The sequence below is a fragment of the Corvus moneduloides genome, chromosome Z (genome assembly GCF_009650955.1).
Source record: "Corvus moneduloides isolate bCorMon1 chromosome Z, bCorMon1.pri, whole genome shotgun sequence".
Taxonomy (NCBI): Eukaryota; Metazoa; Chordata; class Aves; order Passeriformes; family Corvidae; genus Corvus; species Corvus moneduloides.
Genome location: NC_045511.1, coordinates 70,154,763 through 70,172,832, shown reverse-complemented (window position 1 = coordinate 70,172,832; position 18,070 = coordinate 70,154,763). Strand labels below are relative to the sequence as shown.

The following is an 18,070-nucleotide window of genomic DNA, read 5'->3' as shown; positions in this document are numbered from 1 at the left end:
AAAATTAGTTCTTTTACTGATTTTTTAAACAGCAATGCATCTTTTCCCACAGTTCTTACTAATTGTTTGGTTATTTGTGAGCTGAAGTAAGTAAGTGCTTTTCTGTTCTGACTTTTTTTTATAGTCTTGGTTGCTCGTGGTACAGCAAACAGAACAGCTGAGTAAAATAATGAAGACACATGCAGAGGATCTTAATTCTGGGCCCTTGCACAGGCTTACAATGATGATCAAAGATAAGCAGCAAGTTAAGAAGAGCTTCATAGGTGTTCATCAACAAATTGAAGCAGAGATGTACAAGGTATTTTATACATCTGTGCTTGATAAATGGATTAAAATTCTATATGTTTAAAAATATTAAATTAAGAGTGGATTTTTTTAGTTGCTGTTTCTGTTTGTGCTGTGATAAAAGCATAGTGGGTGATACGTAGAATGCTTAAGTTAAATTTTATTAATTTTCAATATAGTTTTTCTTTCCTGGTAGCTGTCAAGGCAAAGATGGAGAATATTTTCTATATGAATTTCCTTGGACGGTTAGCACTGCAAATGCTCTTCTTCCAGTGGAGGATAATTCTTGTGTGACACTTCTCTGTTCCATCTTTATTCCTGTTCTCATTCCACTCTAGACATTCATGGGACTGGGACACTGTAAGCTTTTGTTAATGAGTGCAGACTGTTTTGGGTGGGGACAGGATTTTAGTTTCTATTCTAAAATATAAAGCATGTGTAAACCAAACATTTAGACTGCAGGTGGAAGTATTCAGAGTGTTTTCCGTGACATGTCAGTTGTCCTGCTTGTGTTGAAAGTGCTGTGTCTTGTCAGTAAAGCTGACAGAAATCACTGTTTCATTCAGATGCTCTGGGGAAAATTTAGCTACAGATGTCAAAAATCAGAGTGATAGTCTGAAAGGTCTGCTGAGAGAAGGAAAAGCACTTTTTCTTCTTTCTTCGAGCAGAGAATTTGGGATTTGGAGTAGTGTAATTAAAATGTAACATCTGAGTAAAGCCGTAACGCTGTCACAGATTGATGAGTAAAAGATTCTTGGGCCAGTTATGAGAAGAACTTGGAGCTATTCTGTATTTAAACTAAGACTATTTTAAGATAAATATATTGGCTCTAATAAGATTGCTTCCATACTATGCTAGAATCTTGGCATCTTCCCCAAGTAGGGACTATGGGGACATCTTTTTTGATGCATGGTCAGTAGGCTGTCATTATTTGATAAAACTTCCAAGCCGAATAATCACTCACTGCTACTTATGGATTGGTGCATCTCAAAAAAGTCAGGATGGAAGAAGAGGAAAAACTGGTAGCATGTGTTAGAAATAATAGAAGTTACAGAGAATTGCATTAAGAGAAAAAGAAAAAAAAGAAGGAGAGGCTGAATGGAGTAAGATTGCTGGAAACTCAGGTATACTTTGCAAAGAGACTATGAAATGGGGTTTTTTTCTGTAAATAGGCCAAACTCTAATAAAACCTCTAATAAAAATATCTTTTAAAATAAGACTTTTCCAAAAAAACATAATGCATATTGAGCACTCGCCAAACGATTATTACAAACCATATTGACTTTATTTAATTATGGGCTGCATAACCATGAAAGTATTTTGCATCCTGCTGAATAAGCTTGCACTGTTGTTTGGTTTGAGGTTATTTTGGTTTGGGTTTTTTCTTTTTTTCCCTTCCTGATTTTCCAAAGAAGTATTTGAATAGTGTTCTCCCATTGTTAGCTGACATTGTTTGTTCGAGGTTTTGTGTACCTGGAGCCCTTTCAGAATGACTCCCTCAAATTCAGAATACTTCTCATGTTCTGTGGTATTACCTCTGCTTTTGTTATGCACAGAGGTAAAATGACAGTTATATACCAGGGCAGTATCCAAAGTGTGTGAACGTCAGTGTCTGTGCAGCTCCTATTTTTAGGATAAGCTGGCATAAAAGTGTGTTTAGGTGAAATACATATGTGTCATCCTTTCTTATTTTAGACACCTCTACGGTGAGGAATCTTACGGGGAAAATTCTTAAGGACAGTAAAATAACGTGGCTTTTGCATATATGTAATAGGACTTGAATCTTGTAGATTTATTCCAGTTTCCATTAAGGTGTTGAATAATTTTCTTTCTTCATGAAATTCAAGGGGGAAAAAAGTAGAGTACTAATTAGAGTGCTAATTAGGTGGGCAAGACCTTTTGAAATAAAAACGGAGTTTAAAGTAATCCTTGACCATGTTAGTTCCTTAAGTGTTCTTTGGGAACAGATATGCTCTTGGTGTTGGTTTTATCTGTTGGAAAAACACAATCTAAAAATCAGTAAAATACATAATAGAAGGTTATACATAAATACAAATGTTTCATAATGCTAGTGGGCTTTTATTTTTCAGTTTTCTGTAAGAGAAGCTGTTTGTGTTATTTAGATCTTAATTGTGATCACTACTTCTTAACTGAATCTTTTTCTCCATTTGCCATGATGTCTTTATAATGTAAGTTTGTTATAAAGTTATTTCTCCTGTATCACTGGATTATTATGTGTTATTGGTGCATAATAACAGCAGTTGTGAGTATAATTTGCAGAATGTAAAAATATGAGATGAGTATATGTGATTGATGTGGAGAAAATGTTCTGCCTTTAAATTAAATTTTGCACAGTTGGCCCAAAAATAGAAGCTGTAGACAGCACTTTGTTGGATTTTTAAGGAATTTCATTAAATTTTCAGATGTTCTGGGGGGTGAAAGTAGTGTTATCTTGGCCTTACCTCATGGAAAAAAAGGGAAAATTGTGAACTTCAGCCTTCTTGCTGCCAGCTGCAAGAGGAGCAAAACCAGTTAATAAGTTTCTCTTCCATGATTTTCCCATGGAAGTCTGTTTTTTTGGTTGGGTGGTTGGTTTGGGGTTTTTTTTCTGTTCAGAATTTTTTGTTTTTCTTTACAATATTGTGGTTTCTTTACAGTTGTTTGGTATTACGATGGCTGTTTTGTTAATGGCTTTTGTTTGCAAGTTCATGGTTTGGGATTATTTCTGAACAGTGCGCTAGTTTTGTGACACAGTGAATGAATGCTGGGGGTAGAAGAGAAAACTTTATTTTAATTTTGTGACCAAAAGTGTTATGTTCAGTGCTCTGTTTCATGGTAGAGGTTTCTTGTTTGGTTGGTTGCTTCTGTAGCTGGGTTTTTGTTTAGGTTTTTTCTTTGTTGGCTTGGTTTTTCTTTTTAAGGGTTTGAGTTTTACAGTTGATAGACTGCTTCATGCCAAGTTGCTGTTCCTTAGTCATACGTATGAAGTGTAATGTCTAAGAATTCTGCTTTTCTTTTAGGTGCTGAAGAAATTCCTTCCTATGCATAGGACATTTTAAACTAGTATGATTTGTTAAGCGTCTTTTTGATATTTTTTTTTCCTTGTAATTGAAATGGAATATCGTTGATGATTAACTGGATTTTCTAAATATATTTTTAATTACATTGATGTGAATGGGGATCTGTGTCTTAGGCTTCTTATTTAATTCCATGCATTTATTGATTTTGCACCATGTAATTTATAACATGTAATTTGCACTATGTAATTGCACCGTGTAATATCCTGTTAAGATTTTCTCAAGCCAGTGGAAAGTGTGGCATCCTTATTTTGGATAATAAATTCTGTTAATTCTCTTTTACTAATGCTATGTTTTTCTAATGTGTTGAGAATAAGTATTTTTAATGCTTTTTATATTTCTCTTTTCTTAAAGGTCACAAAGACAGAACTAGAGAAACTAAAATCTAGCTATAGGCAACTAATAAAAGAAGTAAATTCTGCCAAAGAAAAGTATAAAGAAGCTGTGGCTAAAGGTATGATTGACTTAATTTTGTGTATTTTTTAGTGCCCTTTTCAAAACTGGTAAAACTCTTAGAATGAAACAAGGTAATTTTTTTTATTTTGAGTTACATTTTGATTAGAATGTAAAAGGTTATTTAGTGTCTTAAGTAAGACAGGCTGATTGTCATTGTGTATGCTTGGTATAATCTTTTAAAAATTCATAAAATATAAATGGTGATTCTTTTCAGTTCTTGTATTATTCCTTCAGTGGATGTTTTTGAAATCTAAAATTGCTCAGATGGACTCTCGTCTCATCTGCGTTGCAGCTGCGGCTTACTTGCCTGTGAACTACTATTGTTGCTATAGTGGCATCAGCATCAGTTTCTGCCAGTGTAGCACATCCAACCTTTGTCAACCTCATCTACAAGAGGAAAATAAGTCATTTGCACACTGAGATTTTTTTTTTAGGGAATGATGTGTTCAATCTGCATGGATTTTGATTCCTGTTGAATTGTGCTTGAATGATGAGATAAAAGAGAGCTTTTTTCTATTATGTATTGAAATATCTTGCTAATAGTTGCTTTTATGTGTTCTTCCAAGATTTTCTTTTCTTCCTTTAGTGAAAAGTGACTGAATGGCAGGATGTAAGTGTAATTCCAAGATCCATCCTAAGGTTTTGTCTGACCGTCCAAACGATAGTTAATGTTCTTGATTCTGTTGTAGTATAGTTGTAGTAGCTCTCAGTGAGGAGAGACAGATGTTTTTTTCCAGCTTTGTCCAAAATTTGGACAAAACAGCAGGGGACAAGAAGTTACACTTAGCACTGTTGAACTTTTACTGTTTTATTTCTTTTACTGAAGTTCATAATTACTTTAAAATGCCTACTTAGATGTTCATTTCATCCAGTTGCAGGTTTTCTGTATGTAAATTAATTTGGTTACTTGGTTTATCTTCAAGTAACTACTTAACACTGGAATATGTAGTATGTAACATGGAAAATGTAATAGGTTGTTCAGATCTTAGTGTGTTATTTTTAGCCCGTTTCATCCTGTCTTCCTGTTACCAATCTGGTCGTTCTCTATTCCTGAAGCACCAAACTTTCCCATTGGAATAAAGGAGCATTTTGACTGTCAGCACTGTGATGTTTTGATGTGGTTTTGATTAACTGAATTAATGTTTCTTTAGATAGACAGCAAACATAAATTGTTTTTAAGACACTTATCTCCTGTGGTTTTCTTTGACCTTCTCTTTCAGGGTTTTATCTAATGTTTGTCTTATTATGATTCATACTGAATTTTGCTTCCACTAAAACCTTAGTGTAAGTCTGTTTTGACAAACACTGACGCACATAAAAATGTGACAGGTTTTTCTCCCAAAAATTGCAGAACTGCTTCTCCCCGCTGCATCCCAGGCCCTGTTCCTGTTTACAAATACTTGTGCATTTGATGAGCTACTACAGTTCTTTGTTGGTTTCAGGTCAGCTGAGCTGCTTCAATTTTTTTAAGTCATGGTATTTCTGAGCTTTTAAGTTGTCAAACTGGTTCACTGGTGAAGTGGAAAGTTAGGGAAGTCTTAAAATTGCAATGCTTCATTATTCCAGGGTATTTTTTATTCAGTAAGCAATGCTTATTCAAATTATGTGCTATTAAGATGTATTACTTTTGTTTATGTACAAAGTGGTTTAGTTTTTCAGGATTTCAAGAATTACTGAAAACAAGGGAAGAAACAGTGGTTACCACGACAGTGGGAGGGCATAACCAAGTATTGAAAATAAGCTGAACACCATTTTGTTAAACAAAAAAATTAAAATCTTTTGACACCAGTTCTTGCAAGTAATGTGTTAAAATAGCCCATCCAGCTCCATTTGTGTAAAATGTTGTTTTAAACAGAGTCTATTCCTCCAGCAACCAAGTCTGTAAGACAGTGACTGACCTTTCCTGTCTGGAGCTGAAGAGGACAGCTACCTCTTAGGACATAAAATTTTAGCTTTGCTGTGGGGGTTACTTGTAAATTTGTGCAGCACCTGTACTACAGGCTGGTCCCCAGGAAAAGAATGAAATTTGCACAATGAAGTGTCTGACAAATGTCTCTGTTTTGCAAGAGTAGTGATTTTGAAATTTAGTGACTTTTTTCTGCTTTGTTTTGGAATAGCACAGCCACTTTCTGGTGAGAGAGTAGGTTTATTAGAGCTGCTAGTGAAAGAGGTACAACTGGTTCTTCAGCTTGTGAAGATAATTACTGTCCAGTTTTCTGGTTGAGTTGTTAAAAGTGATATTAAGTTCTGGACTAAACACACACAGGAGAGGACATTAACTGATAAGGGTGAAGGCTGGCAAAGTTCATACAGTGGAAAGTGATTTTGTGATTTGCTGAAATCAGGAGGTATTCTCAGGTAAACTTGAATTTCTGTGTTTGCTACTTTACACTAGCTAAGGGGGCAGTCGCTTTGAATCAGTGACACCTTAATGCAGGGTTAGCATGTCATGGGTTAGCATAACTCTGGAAGTGATTTTCTTGCAAAGTGGTGCTTACAGCTTCCTCTATGACCTAACAGAACCTATCAGCTGGCCAGTTTGAATATGGACAATTTTTTATGCCACTTAAAAAAGCCTGACATGCCTGTATGGTCCACATTTAAGAATGGACAAGCCCCAGGAAAGCTCTCTTGCTTCCAGCCTTGGGACAGGTAACTGGACTGGGCCTGTTTGGGGCCCAGCGGGTCCGGGCCGGGCCCTGCTTCGTCTGGGCTGGGTCTGGGCCAGGACCTGCTCAGCCCAGGCCAGGCCAGGCCAGGCCACAGCCACCCTGGAGCCGTGCAGCCCTGTTCCACCCGCGCCCCCCTCCAGCACTGTTACATGCAGATGGCGTGGCCTGGCTGCCACCCCACCTCTCCAGTGCGGCCGAAGATTCAGCTGAAGCTGCCCTGCTGCCCGGCAAAGATCATGGGACCAACAGAGAGAAGCGAATTCCAGCTGCAGGGCCGGGTGAGATTAACCCTTTTAGTGCTGTAAGTTTCCTCCAGAACAGATGAAGCCTGCAGACATTAAGTAAATAAAGTAGAGCTGAAAACGTGAGGGAGGAGAAAGAGGAGATGCTTAGGAGCTGAAACTCTGTTGTAAAGCTATGGTGGTGATGGACTGTGATATATCAGAGTACCCATTGTAATTTCATGAAAGCCTGGGGGGGTGGAGCGTTCAAACTGTACTTGTGAGCAAAGGCACCTGGAATAAGCAAATGCTGACGCAGCTGTAATTTGATGAGAAGTTTGAACAGGGAGAGATGGAAGTGATGAGGGCTTTTGCTCCAACTGGAAGGAGAAGACCTCTGTTCCTAGAGATGAAGATGATGAGGACCCTTTTGCTCCCAGGGAAAGGGGAGGGCCTCTATTCCTAGAGACGAAGATGCTTCCAGAGATGGGTAAAGAGAACCTTTGTTTTTGAACACCTCAACCTTAAAATGGTACTCCAGTAGCTCAAGATTGGACCCTCAAAAGCAGTTGTGGGGAAAGCTGTAAGTTGGGGGAAGGGACTCTCACATGCGAGCAGAGAACCAACATAGGTGGCTGGCTCGTTGTGATACTGAGCCATGAGAGAACTTTTTGTGGAGATGTCTCCATAGCATGAGCAAGAGAGACTCCTCTCCCTAAATGAACTGAACAAGGTTATTATGGAAGTGGTAAACACACTGAAAATCTCAAGGGTTGTCTTTTTACATTGTCAGTGGGAGAAGGGAGAAACGTGGGGGGAGAAGTGTTCTGAAGGTGTGGTCTGATTTTTTTTTTTCTCTTAGGTCTGTTAATAAACTTCTTTATATTCTTTTAAGTTTTGTGCCTGCTTTGCTTTCTCCTAATTCTCATCTCACAGAAAGTAAATAAGTAATGAGTGTTCTGCACCAAACCACTACACTAAATTGGTGTTTCCACCTGGTTTACAAACTGAACCTGCTACACAGGTGTTTTCATTTTTTGCTGAAAACACTAGGGGCCATTGGAAGAGTAGTAAGTGTTAAGGACTGAATAATGATACTGGTTAGTTACATGTTTTGTTAGTGTTTGAGCAGTGGGTAATGCATGTGGTGGGAATTCTTGGATAGTTTTTTAGTGCAGAAAAGGGAACTGGTTTCTGAAGGAATGCGGGAGCTTCATTGTGGAAGACTTTGTTCTGTCCAGGTCTGGAGGAAGGGGAGAGTGTCTGAGAGGCTGTTCTGGGGAACCCTTTGCTAGCACTGCTTGTGCACTGGGGGAAGCAGTGGGACAGCTGTGTTGCAGAGGGAGCGCCACTGACGCTTGGCTGCCACTTCAGCCTTAGGCTGGGTTGCAGTGCCTTGTTATGGCCACCAGTGCCTGCCTGATGGTTCAGTCAGAAATGACTGATTGATCTTGTTTGTTCTAGCCCTTACCCCAGTAATTCATGCATAGCTGCTCCTTTCTGGACCAGTGATTACCATGGGAATCACAAATGCAGTCTGGTTGGTTTTTCTTGGGCATGGAGGCTTCAGGTGTCAGGCAGTCTGGTTGATGTTAGTCATTTGCATGGTAGTTTTCTGCCTTTATTTCCTCAGTCATTCATTCTTACGGTTTTTTAATACATGGTAAGAGATAACAGCTGAGAGGGGATGAAGTCAGCAAGCTGAACTAGTCCAGTGCCTCTTTAATGAGGCATGCTTCAGTTTTTGGAAACCTGTGGACAGATTGAATACAATAGTCTTCTGGATTAGAAAGCTTTGTTCAAAGAACTCCACAAAATATATACAGGAAATGCAGAGCATGTTCCTCTGCAGAACTGGGGCATTGGAGTCACAGGGGATGCAGGGGTCTTTGGAGCAAAATATAAACAAAAGCATATTATATTATTTTTCTATGATGAAATGGACAGCCCTGTGAAATGTTTTGGATGTGTGATATTTAGAAAGAACAGTGTAAACATTTTACAGCAGCAGTTCACAGTAACAGTCTCAGAGGGTATACAAGTCTGAGTTTACAGTGCTGTGCTAGTCACTGATGCTGAGTAACAAGGTGATTAGAATGTGGCACGTTGATGTTGCTGCTGCAAAAAAACACATGAAGCCAAAATTTGTGCCAGATGGAAAAGGCATTGTTTCACTAAAGAAGTCACAAATCTTCTGGAATAATTTTATGAATAATCTATTAAGAATACAAAATGGAGACTGTAGGACGACAGTAAGTATCACGTGTGTTATTTCATTGCAGTTTGAATCTCATTTGGTTGGACCAGTTACTGCTTCCACTTAAGTTTGCTGTTTGCACAGTTACTTTTGTTTCAGCAGGACTGTGCATCTTTGTTTAGTATAGTTGCATGTGTCTGTGGGGGTTTCAAATATTTTCATCCTTGAATTTTTTGATTAAGCATTACTTAACTGCTGTATAAATAAGGAAATAATGATTACACGAAACAATAATTTACTCAGTTCATTACATGTTTTTTAAAAAGTTGAAATGCATTAATAAAATTTAGCATCTGTTTTTATAGCTGATTTTGGTGTTAGATGTTGAAGTGTGAAACAGTTGCTCATATATCAGTAAATATTGCAAGTCGGAACAGAGCCAGTGTAGCTTTGGGAGGTTCATACTGAATTTTAATACAACATACTCTTTAGAAAAAAATACAGTTTTTCTGTAAATACATTAATTACATGTGTTTATTGTATTCTTGTTCCTAGTTCATTACTAATTGAATGTAGAAACTATGTTGCAGCATTCTTAGGTGACATAATGGATCTGAAATAAATAGTAAAGGAAAAATACATCAATTCTAAGTATTTAATATCATAATTCCATTTTATGCTGCTATAGCAGCATAAAAAATACTGCACCAGATTTCTCTAGGCTTGTGTTCCCTGACAACATTGTGATTTAGAGATGCCTAGAAATATTAACTGTACACCTAGCACATTATACCACATTGCTTCTGATGAAAGAATGTTTTCCCTGCAACTCTGGTGATTTAATACTTCAGAATTGATGTGACTTCTGTGGTACATACTGAAGTTGCACAGCAGCATAAGCTCACATTTGTGATGAATAAAGGAGCCGTTAAAAAAGCTTTCATTAAATCAAATTATTGTCCTACTATTCTTTGTAATAGCCGAGTGGTCAGAAAATACTTATTAGGTGGCCGGTGCATTCATTCTGAGATGCCTTTAAAATTGTTATTATACAACTGCATTTCCTGGTGACATGTGTTGCCTGTAGTTGTTCCTTCAATAAGGGAAACTCTTGGTAGGATATTTTTTAAGCTTAGTTTTGACTGAAACTCTCATACTGTTAAGACAAAACAAGTAACGCTGGCTGAACTGGTCTGTCTTACAGAGGTCAGCAGACTGCATAGATTTAAAATTAATGCTCTACTGTAAGTGTTTCAACACTTACATACTACCAGTGTGTGCTTGGAAGGGGTAGGGTTGTTTCTTCGCTAAAATAAAGCTTCTAGAGCAAGGAACCCGAGAGAGTGGAAAGAGATCGTGGTGACTTCTTGTGCAGTGTGGGACCAGCTTGGACTTCTGGTTTCCTCTTAACACAGACATGCAACCCCAGGATGTGCTCTCCTCAGTCCTCACAGACCAGCAGGCACAGGACTGAGAGAATTGGCTGAAGGTGCTTAATAGTTCAAACACCTGACAGCAGTTCAAAAGATAGAACATTCATTTTTGCTATTTTTATGCTATGTTATTTACTTAAGATTGGGCTGATAGCTTTGGTGAGCTAATACTTAACTCAGAAGTTTAGCTCTGGTGTTCTTTAAATTTGAACACTTCAAAATACACAAATAGTTTGGGGTTTTTTTTCCCATTAGAAAAATATTTACTATTTGCAATCATTAACTTGTTAAGTAATAATCGGGAGAAACTTCTTACCCTCTTCTCAAAAGTTGGTTGAGTGGAGAAAGGGCTGTGTGACTTGTTGAAGAAGCACATTCATGTAAGACTCTTGCAAGATGTAAAGGGTAAGAGACATTAGAGACTGAATGTGAAGATCCTATCTTGTTTCTGTCTATCTTTGTGATTTTGGTCTTGTAAAACCTGTGTTAATTAAGAGCACTGTGTTTGCATCTCCTGATTTGCAGAGTGATGATAAGGCTGCTCACCCACTAAATTTCTGAGTGTGCTGAGTAGTGCCTGCAGTTTGCATAAAAATTGCTTTGTAGATAGGAATGTTTCTAAAGCTTTGAACGCAAGTCTAAATTGGGAGTGGAGTGGCTAGAGAGCAGCCCTGCAGAAAGGGACCTGGGGTGCTGGTGAACCACAGGCTCCACATCTGTCAGCAGGGTGACAGGTGTTATCTTGGGGTGCATCAAACACAGCACAGCCAGACAATCAACAGAGGGGATTGTCTTCTGTATTTAGTGTTAGTGAGGCCTCACCTGGAGCACTGAGAGCAGTTCTGGGCCATACAGTTTAAGGATGTGAAGGCACTGGGATGCACCCAGAGAAGGGCAGCAGAGCTGGCAGAAGGGCTGGAAGGTCTGTCCTGTGAGGAGCTGCTGAGGAGTCTGGGTTTGTCCAGTTTGGAGAAAAGGAGGCTGAGGGGTGACCTCACTGCCCTCTGCAGCTTCCTGGGGAGGGGAAGTGGAGAGGGAGGTGCTGATCTCCCTGGGATCCAGGGACAGGACACACAGGAAGAGCTCACAGCCATGCCAGGGGAGATTCAGACTTGACATTAAGGAACATTTCTTCATTAAGAGAGTTAGAACGCTGGAACAGGCTTCCCAGAGAGGTGGTTGCTGCCCCAGTCCTGTCAGTGTTTAGCAGGCATTTGGACAATGCCCTCCAAAACATGCTTTAGTTTTTTGCTAGCCCTGAATTGATCAGGCAGTTTAACTTCATGATTCTTCTAGGTCCCTTCCAACTGGAATAGCCTAGCCTAGCCTCAGGGAAGTGAAGCCAGGCTCAGTATGGGAATCCACATGCTTCAAAAGCCATGTCACTGGTGGTGTTTTTGGGATCAATAAGAGCTATTGTATGAGGAAGTAATTTTCATAATCATCTATGGTATTTAGGTGTCTCTAGCATTGTAGTGTGAAGTATGGAATTTAAAAAGATAACTTGGATCAGGAAGGTCCTGAAATCAGTTGAATGGGTAATAGAGAGTAGTCAATTACAGAGCAAGTTCTACAACCTGTGTCTTTCCTACTAAGCAATGAGAACCAAGCAAATTGAGCAAACTATGAGGAATAGAATTGGAGAAGTTAGAGGTTGCCCCTGGAAGTGGGGCCCAACAATTTTTTTCTCAAGAACTCACTATAAGTTGTGTAACATACTCTTCAGTATTGGGAATCAATTAATGTAAATATACATAATTATATTGGCTTGATCTATAAAAGGAGTCCTTTTTTCCCATCATATCTAGGCTTTTAAATTATTTGCTGTAATTTAAGTGCTTAGTCCTTACTGAAATTCAATTGAGATAAAGAGCATGTTGCCATCCCATTGGTACTTGCTCCAGTTTCAGTCTGTGGAGCAGTTGAGTCAAGCTTTATGATTCTCTAATGTAAACATATTTTATTGTTGTAAAAAAATATCTTGCTAGAAAAAGACCTGTCTGAAAGCCAGGACCATCTCATTCATAAGTATAATGGAGTGTTCTTTTCCAAGCACAATTAAATAGTGCTCTGTGAACAGGTGTGTCTCCAAAGTCAAAATAAATAAGGAAGTGACTGTATCGGAGTTTTGTTATTGATAAACAAAGGTAAAGATAGCAAAAATGCTCAGAAATCATCTGTGTTGTTGAAAATGCTGAAAAAAATGTGTAGATGGAAAGATAAATGCAGTTCTGGAAAATTATTTGAAAAACAGCAGTCATAAACAATGGGAAATGCGTTGTAGATCACTATATGCATTGACAGCTTTACAGTTTAGTGCTGGTATTTACAAAAATAAAAGTTCCTAAATCAAACTGAAGAAGAAAGTTTTTTCTGTCTTAAAAATTATTATGGCTCAAGATTTGCATGTCTACTCAAGGGATTATTGTTGCTTCCTTAAAAAAAAGGAGAGAAAATATAAGAAAAATGGTAAAATCTGATTCTCCCCTCGTTTCCCATTTTAAAATTTTCTGAAATCAAATACTGTGATACTTAGTGAGATTTTAATGCAGAAAATTGAACCAACTCTCAAGCCAATCTGCTTAGCTTTCTGTGGGACCTTGCCTCTTCCCTCCTTAATCCTAACCCATAAGGTCGCTCCTTGTCTGTTGCTCCTCATCCATCCCAAGGCAGAGCTCTATGCACTCCAGCTGCTATGTCATGTGAAGTGCAGCTCCCTCTCCTTGACTTCCTGGGCTGCTTTTCCCCAGGAGTCTGAATTCTCCTTTGCATAGCTCCAGTCCTGCCTCCATGATCCTGACAGTATCCTGGCCCTACAGCTGCACACAGAGAGCCAGCTTACCATGTTTATCTGCCACGCTGCATGCGGTAATACACAGGCATGTCATCCCATCACGTTGAGGTCCTGGTGAGGATTTGGGGGACTTTACTCACACTGGTGCCTTTTGAGAACCTTCTTGCTCACTTGCACCTGCTGGAGGTAACCCCATCAAATTCTGTTTTGTTTTCTTTGTGATTCATCCATTCCCATCTTACCATGCCCTTTCCTTAGCAGTCTCCTTCACTGCTCCCTCAGGACTGTGGGTCATCCTCTCCATCCTGTGTAGTTTCTAGTTTAAAGCCCTCTTAATGAGGTCAGTCATTTTACTGGCAAAAATACTTTTACCCTGCTTAGGAAGGTGCTTCCTATCTTCCAAGCAGGTGGTGTTCTGCAAAAAGGGTCCCATAGTAGAGTCCAAACCCCTGTGGCCGACACTGGTTCCGCAGCTACTTCTCAGTTTGTACTGTCAGTGCCCTCCTTGCACCCTTTCCCTTCACTGGCAGGATTAAGGAGGACACAACCTGGTCCCTCATGCTTTTCATGTCCACCCCCAGAGCTCTGTAGTCACTTTTGGTACTGTCCAGGTTTCCCCTGGCAGTGTCATTGCTGCCCACATTTCTTACGACATTGCCTTTGCTGTTTTTCCCTGTACTTACCTATACCCAGAAATTTGAATGGATTTGCATTTTGCAGTCCCTGAACTACAAGAGACAGTTATGTGAGTTCCTGGTATGTGTTTTAGTCCTCAGTTTCACTGGATTGTTAGTCATAGATTTATTTATGTATGAAGACTTCCCTCCTTCTTGTTACTTGTGTAGATTTTCAGCTTGTCCTTCTATTTTTCATTTTGTTTGTCTGTTGCCACAGTTCTAGCATATGTAAGCTTTCTCACTGTGTTTCTATTGGAGGGATGTAACCATATAGTGTCACATCAGATGTGTCATTGGCTTATTTTGAAACTAAATTAAGTTAATTATCAAAAACGTGGCTTATCTAATATTGTGTCAGACAGATACTACCTTCGTTGGTGTACCTACATGGGCTGGCATTTGCTGTGCACTGAAGCTGAAGGTCAGGTTTCAATACCAGGAGCTATAAATCTATAAATCTAGTTTGTCCATTGTGAGCTAAGCCTTTATAATGATCTCTGTTGCCTCTTTTGTGATCAGTTTGTCATCACTTCGGAATGGCTGAAGGTCTAGCTGGAAAGAGTTGTAAGAGGGTACAAACCTGAGCTTGTTGGCATAATTATTTATTTTAAAGTCAAAGTATGTGTGAAAACCTCCTCTGTTTGAGATATTTATTTCCTTATGGTCAGTTTCTTTGAGGCACTTGCGCTGTACATTGATGCTGATTTAAAAAAAGATGAAGTGAACATTATGAGCTGAAATTTTTCTCAGTTCGTTGTCCCATCCAATATTTTTTCTTCCATTCTAGGTTATTATTAGGCCACAAGAGTCTAATAATTATGATTGCAAGAACTTCAGATTAGCAAATCATCCTTTTAATTGAAAATAGACTAAAACATTCTTTTCCTGGATGGCTGTGTTGTACTGTATGTAGTAAAAGCTTAGATGAGTTTCTATTAGAAATTGAAATACTAGACTCCAGAACGATTGAAAAAGAATGCCAGCCTTTTCTTTGTAAGTGTAAAACTTTCATAATTGAATTTTGCAAGCTTCACAGTGCAGTTTATGGTGTGACATATTGTATATACAGTCAGTTTCTATTAACATTAAACAGTTTTGTCAACAGCTGATGGCAGTAGAATTACAATTAGATCTATTTATGAAATTCATTATACAGATAAAGAAAATTGGCTGTTTTCCTCTATGCTAATTGTCATGTAGAACAACTCTGTATGATGCCTCACTGCATTTTGCTACTTAAAAAAATAAATTACAATATGAAAATAATACTGTAACTGTGTCCTCTGAATTAAATATATGTCCAAGGCTCTGCTTTAAAGTTGAGTGAATATGATAATTTGATGTATGTTACAATTAGTTGAGGTGTTCTGCTGAGGAATAATGTATAGCAAGGGTATTTAGTCCTTAAAACAGATGGGAAAATAAGATAGTTTAGCTGTTAATGAGGTTTCTGAAAGAGATATAGTATTATTAAATTGCTACTTACATGGATTTGGTAATTTTAGTGTAAATTTTCAGTTTAGTTTAACTGTTGAAGGTGGTTTGTTGCAGTTCACAGGTCAGAAGCCTGTACTGATGGTTCATGGTATGATTTCACATGTGCTGATATTTCATAAGCTGAAAACTCATAAGGGATGTATTTTAAACACATGTGTAGACAACTTGTAGGTTTTAAGCTCTTAAACAATGACATAAGGAGATAATTTTGCATTATTTGATTTAGGGCATGCTTGAGCAGGATTTGCCAAACACAGAATAAACCCAAGAAATAAGGCAGCATTTTTGTCTCTGGTACCATCTTGCCTGACTCGTCTGGCTTCCCTGGACAGTCTGTCTCCCAATGGATTGGCAAGCAAAACTTGGTGCTTTCAGCCCTGGCTTCCAACTGCTTTGTCCTCTCCTTTTTCATCCAGTCTTCATCCTGTAACTGCTACATGACCTGTTCCTTTGCCTTCCAAACCCTCTTCAGTCACTTTCCATTATTTCCCCATGTTCCACATGTCTCTCCTTCTCCAGAAAGACCTTACAGGGTGTATGTTCTACTCTGAAGATGACCAGGTTGGCTCTGACTGCTGTATTTAGAAACAAGTCTGTATGATCCTCTGAAATTAGTTGAGGTGTTCTCCTCAGAAATAATGTATATAGAGGAGGAATTTAGTCCTTAAGGCAGATATGAAAATGAGATTTTATGCGTCAGACATGCATGTTTGGGGGTGTTTAAGTTCTAGGGTATTATTCTGATGTGTTGGATTATTTTTTTCCCCCTTATAAATGGTTGACATTTCATTGAGAAATAAATAGCATGTTTCTTTTTGTTTTGGGGAAATAAAAAAAAATTAGTCTCCTCATGAAACACGAGTTTAAATGATCTGCCAAAGACAAAACTTGCTATGTCTGGCTAAAGCTTAAGATAGACCTTGTGAATGTTATCTCTCTGAAACAGTTCTACAGAAATTCATAAAGTGGATTGCTTCATTCATACTCACATGAAAAATTATTCTCTAGTGACAGCTCTGGAGATGTGTTTCGTCTTTGTTGTACAGTGTAACTCACATAAATTGTAGTGTAAGAAATCTGTACCTTCCACGTGCAAAATCAGGCCAGCAGTTGGATTGTTTTCAATTAAATGAAAGACATAATATCCTTTTTAAGTGATTTTTATTAATCCATGTTTGAAATGAAGCTGACAGTGGCAAGGTAGCGAGTGTCTACAGAGCCAAATGACAGTACAGACTGATAGAAACATGCTTCTGCTTCATGGTAATTTGTTGCCGAGGGAGTTCCTGAGTCAGAAGTGCTGTCCTAGCTCTTAGTAGCACTTCAGATTTTTTTTTTTTTTGCATACACTTGTCTATTCACTGTTAAACCACATCAGTTTTTTATGTTTATGATAACTTTTGCCAAAAGAATACGTAGGTTAGCTGCATGCTCATTGAGGTAGGTCTTTGTTTTTACTATTTCCATAGAATGCTGTACGGTTTTTACATTGAAAGAGGTTGTGCAGGTCTGGTAACTGTGTCTCTTGCATGTTCCTCCTCAGACTCCTAGTGCTTTGGGACCCTTCATTGTAGTCATTCTTTCTCTGTTTGTCTTGTTTCCTACCTTTCTGATAGTTAATGCCCTTCTCTAAACCTTTTGCATGTCAAATATATTCTCCTTAAGGTCAGCAGATTGCATACTTATAAGTGGATTTAATCAGGGGCATACCAACCCAGTCTACTCCTTTGCTAAATAACATTGTGTTCAGCAGCTGCTGAACACTGAGTTAACATTTCCATCAATCTTTCTGTACTGACCTCAAGATCTCATTTCTGTGTGCATTCAGTAAGCTTACAATAGGTTACTAAACCTGAATAGTTTTTTACCCATGTGCATCTCTAAATATTCACTCTATAATTTACTATTTTGAGTTTTAATCAGTACCTCTCAAGGTTTCTTTTCCAGTTCTTCACGTTTGGTTTCCCTGTTTGCTACTTTCAGCATCTTCATCATCATCACCTTCATCATCTGTCATAGGTTAGCAAGCATAGTCCCAGAAGGGATGTCCTTGCTAAGGGGTGCTTACAGCTTCCTCTGGGACCTGACAGAACCTATCAGCTGGCCAGTTTGAATATGGACAGTTCTTTAAGCCACTTAAAATTGTGACCACCTCTGTGATCCACACTTAAGAATAGACAAATCCCCCCCCAAGCTCTCTCTCGTTTCCGGCGCTGGCACAGGTGGCTGCGGGCCCCGAGTGGGGGCCAGCGGGCCCGGCCAGGCCCTGCTTGGGCCAGGCCGGGCCGGGCCACAGCTCCACACAGCTGCAAGGCCGAGGTGAGATTAACCCTTTTATTGCTGTGAAGAGCTGAAAACCTGAGGGAAGTGAGAGAGGAGATGCTTAAAGCTGAAATTCTGTTGTGAAGCTATGATATATCAGAGTACCCATTGTAATTTCATGAAGATATGGGGGGTGGAGTGTTCAACTTGTAAGCAAAAGCACCTGCACTGAGATAGGCAGATGCTGACGCAGCTGTAATTTCATGAGAAGTTTGGACAGGGAGAGATGGAAGCGATGAGGACTTTTGCTCCACACGGGAAAGGAGAAAACCTCAGTTCCTAGAGATGCTCCCAGAGATAGTCCTAAAGATGAAGATGAGGAGGACCCTTTGCTCCCAGGGAAGGAGAAGGGCCTCTGTTCTTAGAGATGAAATGCTCCCAGAGATGGGTGAAGAGAACTTTTGTTCCTGAACGGCTCAACCTTAAAATTGTACCCCAA

At 38.9% G+C, this 18,070-nt stretch overlaps 1 protein-coding gene across 7 annotated transcripts in view; it reads left to right on the top strand.

The window, feature by feature from the left end:
• Positions 1-18,070, top strand: part of FER (FER tyrosine kinase) — a 170,206-nt gene that overhangs the window by 22,786 nt on the left and 129,350 nt on the right. For 6 of the 7 annotated variants that reach the window (XM_032097494.1, XM_032097495.1, XM_032097493.1 and 3 more), the window contains 2 exons: positions 125-298; positions 3,717-3,816. In XM_032097494.1, the coding sequence (XP_031953385.1) occupies positions 125-298; positions 3,717-3,816 (274 nt within the window). Of the gene's footprint in view, positions 1-124; positions 299-3,305; positions 3,349-3,716; positions 3,817-18,070 lie in introns of those variants that run through there. The other variant, XM_032097497.1, reaches the window with a different exon arrangement.